Source organism: Mus caroli, chromosome 6 (assembly GCF_900094665.2).
Source record: "Mus caroli chromosome 6, CAROLI_EIJ_v1.1, whole genome shotgun sequence".
NCBI lineage: Eukaryota > Metazoa > Chordata > Mammalia > Rodentia > Muridae > Mus > Mus caroli.
This window is the reverse complement of record NC_034575.1, coordinates 69,825,395-69,835,602: the sequence shown is the minus strand read 5'-3', so window position 1 is coordinate 69,835,602 and position 10,208 is coordinate 69,825,395. Positions and strand designations below refer to the sequence as shown.

The window sequence follows — 10,208 nt, the reverse complement described above, 5'->3', positions numbered from 1 at the left end:
GTCCCACATCAGGTTTATTTTAAAGCTTATCAGGAACATGGCTCTGTCAGGTCTGCATGGAGTTAGGCAAGCCCAGCTGCTAATTTTCTGATCCAAACTAGTGGGCTGGTGATTAGGTAGCTAGACTAACAGTTTGGTTGTGGAGGAATAACTAGGCTAGCAGGCTCTAGCAGGCTCAAGCAGGCTCTAACAGGCTTCAGTGCTTTCTGTTTTTCTGTATTTGGATCTCAGCTGGCTTCTGTAAGTCAACTATTAGACTTTATTTCTTACAACATTCACTTTGACTGTCTTTTCTTCCCCACAATTTTCCCACTTTTTTGGTTTTGTCTGTCTGAGATTATGTGTCTGTGTCTATCTATGTCTGTGCCTGTGCCTGTGCTTATGCCTGCATCTAGACATGGACACCTGTGTGCAGCTTCCCTTGGATCTCAGAAGGCGTCAAGTGCCCTGGAGCTGTAGATACAGGAGCTTGTGAGCTGCCCAATGCCAGTTTTGGGAACTGAACTCAGGGCCTCTGGAAGAGCAGGAAGCCATCATCTCTTCCCTTTTCAATGTTTGCTTTGTTTTGCTTTCAGCGCTGGGATTGACCCTAGGATCTCCAATGTCAAGCAAGCACCCTAGCACTGGGCTATAGCCCCAACCCTCTACTTCTTCTTCATTGTGGCAAAATTTACATAATACAAATTTTACCATTTTAACTATTGTTAAGTGTACAGTTCAATGGCATTAAGTGTGTGCACCCTGATGGGCAACCATCACAAGTTTCCACCTCTAGGGTTTTTTTGTTTGGTTGGTTGGTTGGTTTTTGTCTCAAAGTTTGTACCATGAAGTAAGAAGTTCTCTATGTTAGCTACTTTTCTCCTTGCTATGACAAAATCACACACACACACACACACACACACACACACACACACACATCTTATAAATTGTTGGGATTTACTTGGCTCACATCCTGAGCATACAGACCACCCTGGCAGGGAAGGGATGACTGCAAGAACATGGAGTGGCTTGTCACATTGTGTCCACAGTGCAGAAGCAGAGGGGTGAATGCTGGCGCTCAGCTGCTGGTGTCCTGCATTTTCCCGGGTTTTTGGATGGGTGGGTGGTTGGTTGGTTGGTTGGGGCTTGGGGGACAGGGGACGAGGGACGAGGGCGGGGGGGGGGGGTGCCGGCAGAGGGAGGTTAGTTTTGTTTTTTTTTCAAGACAGGGTTTCACTGGCTGTCCTGGAACTCACTCTGTGGACCAGGCTGGACTTGAACTCACAGAGATCTATCAGCTTCTGCCTCCCGAATGCTGGCATTAAAGGTGTGTGTCATGACTGCTCAGCTCCATTTCCTTTATTTATTTGTTTGTTTGTTTGTTTGTTTCAGGCCAGGACCCCGGCCCATAGCATGGTGTGGTGAGATCCACATTTAGAGAGAGTCTTTTCTCTTCAGCTAAAGCTCTCAGGAAACAGCCTCATGGTGGACATGCTCCGTCTCCTAGGTCATTCCACAGACAGTCAAGTTAACACGGAAGGAGAAGCATCACGTTCCCTTGGGCTGAGGGTAGCCCAGTGGTCCAGTGCTTGTCTGAGCACAAATCCCTAGGTTAGGCCCACAGCATAAATTAACACTCTCCATTCCTCTTCCCCAGATGTTATCCTGCTTTCTCTCTCTGCATATTTTCTCCCTACTCTCAAGAGTGGAATAACTTAGCTGTTCTTGGATACTAAATCACCTCAAACAGTTGCAACATAAGACACCAAAGTTGGCTTGTCTTCCCAGTTTTGGGGAATAGTTTAACTAGATGGTTCTGGCCCAGGCTCCTGAAGCTAGCCATGATTTGCCAGTAGAATTTTCTGTCACCCGAGGGAGAACTCACCTAAGTCCAGAAGCCACACTGCCAAGTCTGCGTTGGCAAACCTCAGCTCCTAGGTGGCTACTGGGCAAACACTTCCACTCTTTGCCACACAGACCTCTCCCAAGAGCTGTTTACATCATGGCAATTGCCTTTCTTCAGGATTAGCGAGGGCGGGGATCACATCAGATAGCCGTGGGTAAATACGTGGCTTCATCTAAAGAAAGACAGCTCTCGCCTCACAGAGCCACTATTGCTGGTACTCAGGGTCTGGGCCAGGGGCTCTCATGTTTCTGGCCCCCCTTTTTAAAGAATTGAAATAAAATTCACACTGATTGCAAATTATTGAGAAAGCTTTATTAAAAAAAAAAAAAGAGCAGTGGGCCACATGAACAAGAAAGTGCTCAAGGGCCCATACATTACTTAGGGAATTCTTGTAAAGATTCAAGAGAAGGAAGAGAGCTTGATTCCTCTTAGGCATGTAAGAATGTTTCTGTTTTAATTTTTTATCTTTAAACTGCATATGTCCATTCTTAAAATGTACCTGATTTAATTTTTAAAGATTTATTTATTATTATAAATAAGTACACTGTTGCTGTCTTCAGACACACCAGAAGAGGGTGTCAGATCTCATCACAGGTGGTTGTGAGCCACCATGTGGTTGCTGGGATTTGAACTCAGAACCTTCGGAGGAACAGTCGGTGTTCTTTCCCGCTGAGCCATCTCTCCAGCCCCCGTGATATATTTATATACACACTTCTGCATAGACAGAAGATTGTAACTAGAGGATATTCTTGAGATTCTAAAAGGAAAGTCCTTGACCCGTGTAACAGCATTCCCATGAAAAAGCCAGCACTGGGTAAGCAGGGGCAGCTCATGCCTGCCTGGACCACACAGCAACATCAAGGCTAGCCTTGGCTACATAGCAGGCCCCTGTTTCAAAAACCGAAGAACATATAACATAAGTTCATATTTGGCCAGGGAGATGGCTCAATGGGTAAAGGCACCTGGCACCAAGCCAGAAAACCTGAGCTCAGTTTCTGAGAGCCACATAGTAAAAGGAGAGACCCAACTCCCACAGGTCCACAGGTGACCTTCTGACCTCTATAGGCCTGCATTCATGTGCTCAAGCACACACACACACACACACATACTCATAAAATCTAATTGTTTAAAAAGAAACATCAAGAGGGCTGCAGAGACGCTTCAGTGGTTGTGTGTGCAGAGGACTAAGTTGGGCTCCCAGCACAGGCACCAAGCAGACTGTAAGCGCTTGTAACTCTAGCACCAGGAGATCCAACACTCTCTTCTAACCTCTGAGGAGACATGCACGCATGTGGAGCACAGAAACTCACATAGGGGCACATAAATAACTCTTCGAAAGCAGCGGCTGAGGGCAGGAGTGTGCGCTGCTATTGAGCCCTGCCCCCCTTCTCCAGACCAGGATCCCAGTCAAGGAACAGCGCTTTGCACAGTGGCCAGCCTTCATTCCCACCTTCATTAACGTTATCAGGATAATTTTTCGTAAACATGCCCAAAGGCCCAACTCTAGGTGATTCTAGATTCTGTCAAATCGACAGTTAACACTAACCACACACAGGTAGCACCCTGGTGTGTTTACTGTGCTTCTTTTGTCTGACTTCACACAGAACCGGCAAAACTAATCCCACAAAGGGGTTTTCCACAAATGTCACAACAGCTCTAGAGGTAGCAGAAAGACAGATGTGTTGACTCCCAGTGAGCATGCTCTGGCACACCGTACAGCATGTGGACCTGCTATACAGATAGCATGTCTAAGCTTCTGTAATAGCCCACACGCAGCTGCTCACTCCTCAGTGAATATACCTCCAGTCAGAGAACTCATTACCACTCCCCGTAATAACTCATTCCGTTCTGACTGGGAAATTTGAGCATTTGTTCAAAAGAATGCAGACTGCGGAAGTGGCAGCAAAGAAGAGAGATGAGGTCTCTCATTTCCTGTTAAGGGATTTTTTTTTTCTTTTAAGAAAATGAAAGTATAGAATGTTTGGTTACGCTCTGGTTAGAGGAAGGGTCTATGAAGACAAAAGGAAACACGATTAAGTGAATGGCACGGTTGCTGCCACTATGTAAGGGTAGCTGAGGTCCTCTGAGGAGAGGGACATGTGAGCAGTTTCCTTAATGACAGCAGAGCACAGTCAAAAGCCCTGAAGCAGGAGTGAATGGTTTCCTTGAGTCAAAAGTAATCTAGAGACTGGGGCTGTAGGTCCATTGGTTAAGTTCTCATCTGGCCTGCAGAAGGTCCTGGGTTCGATTCCTAGCACCACATAAACCAGGCATGCAGGCATTTGTCTGCTATTCAGTACTTGGGAGAGAAAGGCAAAAGGATCAGAAGTTCAAAGTCTTTCTTGGCTAATACCAGCCTGGGTTACGTGAGACCCTGAGTAAAAAAAAAAAAAAGGCGCGGGACGGGGCATGATCTGGACTCTACTCATGAATCATAGCCACCACGTCCATCATGGAACCCTTTCCTGGGTAAGGTTAATAATTAGCCAAGAGGCCTCAGCAGCTGTCCCTCAGCTCCGAGGCTTTCTGGAATTACCATTCGGTCCATACCATCACATTCCAGTTTCCGATAAAAGGAGAATGTCATACTGAAGCTATGAGCTGTAGCTCAGTTGGGCACTTGCCTGCCATGTACAAAGCCCTGGGTTCAATACCAAACAAAGAGGTGTAGTGTCTCATGCTGCGATCCCCGCACGACTGAGGCAAAAGCAAGAAGCTTCAGGCCATCCTCAGCTACATACCAAGTTCGTGGCCAGCCTGAGATTGTGAGATCCTGCCTCAAAGTAATAAAAGTTCATAAAACAAAATGTCAGCCCGGACAAGTCTGAAAAGGCCCCTCCCATCACCCTGTCCCCTTGCCCATCCCCCACCCTCTACAAGCCACCGTAAGGCCCTGTGAAGTCCTTACTTATTCATTCTCCAGCTCCCTGTCATTCATCCTTCTCAACAGAAGTGGAAATGTGATTGTTTATGAGTCGGGACAGCTTACCGGAAGCCATCAGTGAGTAAGATGGTCTGCTCCAAGCAGCAGACAGGAATGGTGTCACCGATCATGGCACCACCAGCAGTTAGTGGAACACCAGGCGGAAGACCTGTTGCTTGGATCCTTTCTCTACTCCAAGTGTCTCACCATTGCCCTCCACATTCCACACACTCCATATCCACCCAGCAAATACTGAGTTAAATGTGAGTGTCATGGAAGACACAGAGGACAACTCTGGCACCCCTAGGTTCTAACTTTTTCCTGCTTGCTGTTGTTCCAGTTCTTTGTTGCTCTAACAAAACTTTCAGAAACGTAATAACTTCAAGTAGCCTCCATGTGTGTCTCGCTCCTAAATTCAGTTTGGACAGGGACAGTTTGTCTCCACTGCACTCTGTGGAATGCAGACATGCAGCCTTTCCTTCCAGATGTTGGATTCTCTCAGAGCCCGGGGGCACCAAGCTCTGGGACAGTGGCTCACAGTCATGTGGTCTTTTATGGCCTGGCTTCTGAAGTCATAAAAGTTCATCTCTGCCACATTTACTAGAAGAAAGTCACTAAGGCCAACCTAGAGGTAAAAACTGGTGGGAGAACAGTTGAGGTACTTGTGGGTATTTCAAAGTCCTTGCCTGTTAGATTGAATGAGGCGGCTAGCTTTGACCTGTTTTTTTCTCATCTATGTTTGGTTAGTGTTTGAGACAGGGTCTCGGGTAGCCCATACTTGCCTCTAATTCACTGTGTAGCTCAGGCTGGCCTTAAACTCCTGATTCTTCTGTCTCTACCTCCCACTAGCTAAGATTATAGGTTTCTGGCTCAGTGTATGTGGTGCTGAGGATGAAGCCAAGGGCCTCAAGTATGTTAGGCAAGCATCTATCAATTCAGTTGTATCTCCAGACCGGCCACAGCTGTTAAGCACCTTTGAGGGTGTTTTCTTTCTGGAAACGAGCCGCTGAGCTGAACTTAGCAAGTACAGGGAATGCCTGCAAGTCGACTTGATGATCCTTTGTTGGGAATCCTGCATCTCTTCTCTATGCCTACACCTAGAAGAATCAGATTTCTTCCCTCAATAAAGAGAAAAGGGATTGGAGTTCACCTTGGATGCAACCTTGTACAATTGGACATTTATGCACCGACTTCAAGGTGAAGCCCAGGAAGTCCAAACCTAACTTAAGGTTAGCATTGCATCCAGCACGGAATCGGGTGCCAGTAACACCCTCCAGAGAGATACTATCTCTGGATGTCTGGAGAGTTTCATGTTCAAGCTTAGCAGATCCTTCAACAAGTAGAGACTGTTTCAATCCGCCCAGCCCTGCTTTCGGTTTCCCAGATTTCCTGGATTTAGGGTAAGACCACGTGACTACATTCTAGGCCAAGGAAATGAAGACAGAAGTGATGGAAGCGACTTCTGAATCTGAGGCTAAATTCTAGTGTGACTTTTCATCCTCCTTTCTTCCCTGGTCCACTGCCTGGATACAGAAGATGGAGGGGTCCGGAATAACAAGAGAAAGGGGGCCTGAATACCAGTCGCTATGCAATAGAAAGCACAGAGCCAGGCATGATAGCACAGGCTTTTAGGCCAAACATTCAAGAAACAGGCCAATCTTTGTGAGTTCAAATCCAGGCTGGTCTACATATTGAGATCCAGGTCAGCCAGGGCTACATAGACAGGTGACGCCCTTTCTAAAGAAAATAATTTAAAAAAAAAAAAAAAGGAGACTAGCACAGAAATCACAGAATTGTGTTACATAAGAAACAACTTTCTTTAAAAGATTTATTTTTATTTTATGGGCATGAGTGTTTTATGCACACCAAACTCATACCTGGTGCCCAAGCAGGCCAGAAGAGGATGCCAAAAAGGATGCCAAGTCTCCTAAAACTAGAGCTACAGATGCTTGTAAGCCACCGTGTGGGTGAGCCCCACGTGGATGAGACAACTCTCCACAACCCCCAACCCCCACCCCCACTAAACTCGTATTACTTCAAGCAAAGATATTTTGCTCTTTGTCTGTCTATCTGAACCATGAAGTTTGCCGTTCAGGAAATGTTTCTCCTCTTTTTCTCCTATCAGTGGAATATGCTCCATATTCAACACAGGAAAAGGGATGGGAGTTGGGGATGGATGGCGTTTCAGCCCTGGGTGATATAATAGAACTCACTGTCCACGGGGGTTGTAGGAGCTGAAGAGGTAACTTTTTCAAGAATGCAGTATCCCACTCCTGGAATGGGTTAACAAGAAAAGCAAGGTTCGCAGGCACAGGAGCTTTTTCCCCTTTTTCCTTCTAAAAACCACATTGAAGGTTAACTGAAGGAGAAAAACCGCATCCTCCAGTACAGTGTTTCTAAAAGGCCACTGAGAAAAGGAACAGCGGAGCCCTCCCGGGATTCCTAGCTCCCACCTCCGCCCTTAGACAATGCCTGAAAACAGCTTGTTTTAAGAAGCACCAATCACAAGAAAATAGAAAGAAGGGGACTCTAGAGAGGCAAACGCAAGAGACTTGAGGCGACTCGGGTGGGGTGTCTCCCGCGAGCGGGGCTGCAGCAGAGCGCGCGTGCTCGCCCGCACACCCACAACCCTACACCACACATACATTCAACAAAACCCCAAGTCCTTCCCCGCTGCCCCCCCCACGCCCTTCCCGCGGGGTGAGCAGCAGGCTCCTGGGTACTAGGAAAAGGAGATGCATCAGGAAAAGAGACCACCGGGAGCTGGTGCCTGCCACCCTCCACGCGGGATCGCAACGGGATAGGAACGCGGGCCGAGAAGGGCGGAGCCCCAGGCAGCCTGGAGATGCTGAGCGCCCCCCAGCCCCCGCGCGCGCTGGCCACGCCCCCCCGCGCGGGCTGGCCACGCCCTCGTTGCGGCGGGCGAGAGGCGGGGCGGGGCGCGGTGTATATAAGACGAGGGGCGGGCGCCGCTCTTTTGTCTCTTGCTGCAGCAACGAGAGTGGGAGCACCTGGAGCGCGAGCTCGGAAGGAGAATCCACGGTAAGGCACAGCGCCGGCCTTGGGGCCTACCCTGGGTGGGGTCGGGCCAGCTTATGGCTGGCGGGCGCGTTCCCCTTCGGTTGCAACAGGCGACCCGGCGGTTTGGAATCTTCTGGGGCTAGCAGGCCACGCCCTGGGGCTTCGGAGGGAGGGTGTGGTGGACGAGTCTAGGATCCTCGGCCTCCGGGCTGCGGGAACGCCCAGGACTGGGAATGCCACGTTGAGAGGCGTTCGCGGAAGGCGCGGGATCCAGGACGCGCTGGTCACCCCCAAGCCCCAGGCCACCCATTATCGCCTTGTTTCGCCCATCAGAGTTGTAAGAAAATGGCAGACAAGCCGGACATGGGGGAAATCGCCAGCTTCGATAAGGCCAAGCTGAAGAAAACCGAGACGCAGGAGAAGAACACCCTGCCGACCAAAGAGAGTAAGTGTGCCCCGGGTTCCCACCCCAGCGCTCCTCCCTTCCCTGCTGTGCCAGCCCGGCACCCCCACCCCCATCCCCATCCGGCCACTATCTTCCCACCCCGAATCTAAGGCTACAGCCACCCTTCCAGTCACACAAAGCACTTTGTCTCTTCCAAACCCCTTCTCTGTCCGCAGGCCTCGTGGGTGCCTCACCCACACCAGGTTTGTGGGTTGGGTATGGGGGGCTGTAAGGTAGCCCCATTCTCCAATGACCACATCCCTCCCTTCGCAGCCATTGAACAGGAAAAGAGGAGTGAAATCTCCTAAAAGCATAGGAAGATTTCCCCACCCCACCCCACCCCGCCCCGTCATCTCCAAGACCCCCTCGTGATGTGGAGGAAGAGCCACCTGCAAGATGGACGCGAGCCACAAGCTGCACTGTGAAACCCGGGCACTCCGAGCCGATGCCACCGGCCCGCGGGTCTCTGAAGGGGACCCCTCCACTAATCGGACTGCCAAATTTCACCGGTTTGCCCTGGGATATTATAGAAAATTATTTGTATGATTGATGAAAATAAAACACCTCGTGGCATGGTTGGCGTGGTCTGAATTTTTTAGTTGAGTATGCGTGGGCAGAGCGGTACTGGGAGTGAGTTGTGCCGCAGGGAGAGAGGAGGGGACGTGGTAGAATGGGCTGGCCGGGGAGGGTGCATCGTTTTTATTTTTGTTTTACGTGCTTCTCGACATGCGGTTTCCTGGGTTCTCAGTTGCTTCGCCCTTAATGCGATCCATGTCAATTTTAACCCCATTTTGAAAAATGTTGTCCAAAAGATTAAGCTTTGCTTTTGATCCGGCTCTTCAAATCCTACCTTTTCTTCTGCCCTCTTAACCTTTCACGCACACCAGAAGCAGTGATTTGTTAAAGTCTGAGAGGAAAGGATGCAAAGAATCATTCAGGAATGTGGGAAATTGGGCGAGGTCGGGGTCCATCCCTCAGACACAAACACAAGGTTTTCTATTGGGTGTTAACAGAATGAGGTGAATAAAAACAAAGGCCAGATAAAACCGCATTTTATCACAACTTGCCGAACAAACGTCATCAGAACTGCAGCCACGGAGATCAGCCTAGTTTTTGTCTCTGAACCTTATGCGAATGCATTAGCCATTATAGAGGGAGTATAGGCTGAGGGTGGAAGAGAGCAGCGGGTGCGAGCATTGTGGCGGCAGAACTGAAGGAGGTCACACCCTTTCATGACCCACAGGGAAGGGGTGGGACCAGCACAGTGGGGCTAATGGAGGAGGAGCCCAAGGGTATTGGGCACCGAAGCAGGCTTATAATTACAGGGGTAGCCTTTTCCTGGAGGAGGGGAGGGAGGGAAACAATTGGATAGAGTTTGCCCCACATTTTTGCCTTACCCCCAAGGGACTGGATAAATAGATGAGGGCAGTTAGTTCAAATGAGCTGTATCCTCCTGGTCACAAGAAATTTAAAACCTAGTAGTGAGACAGGCAGTCAGGGCAGATCAGTGGACAGACAGGTTGGGGAGCCAATGCCTGGTTTACATAACAGATCAACTCCAGCTGGTACCTGGAGGCCTCCATCACCTCTGAATAGGGAAGGGCTCTTTTTCTCTGCTGTTAGTGATTCCCACAGATGTAGCTTTTGTAGTGACCCAGGGTAGGATGGGGCTGAATTAAGTCCCAATGCTTGAGTAAGAAGTCTCTAGCTAATGCTCCTGTAAGTGGGCCTCATAAGCTCATTAGTTCACAAGAAAGAAGAGAGAAAACCTACTGAATCTTCACTGGCCTCATCTCAGGTCATGCTAAAGCCAAGCAGCTACCATGCTTCCCTTCCCCCACGGGCTTGACGCAGTGCACTTTAATTGACAGGGCCTGAGCATGATGAACCTCATCATAGTTTGAAGAAGCCAAACATCATCCCCCCCCCCCCCC

The 10,208-nt window shown here is 49.1% G+C and overlaps 1 protein-coding gene across 1 annotated transcript; it reads left to right on the top strand.

Moving 5' to 3' along the window:
• The first annotated feature begins 7,708 nt into the window (after positions 1-7,708).
• Positions 7,709-8,851, top strand: Tmsb10 (thymosin beta 10). Its single transcript, XM_021165129.2, has 3 exons — positions 7,709-7,850; positions 8,163-8,274; positions 8,548-8,851. The coding sequence occupies exons 2-3, from the start codon at positions 8,175-8,177 to the stop codon at positions 8,580-8,582; spliced, it is 135 nt and encodes a 44-aa protein (XP_021020788.1). The 5' UTR covers positions 7,709-7,850; positions 8,163-8,174; the 3' UTR covers positions 8,583-8,851.
• The last annotated feature ends 1,357 nt before the right edge of the window (positions 8,852-10,208 follow it).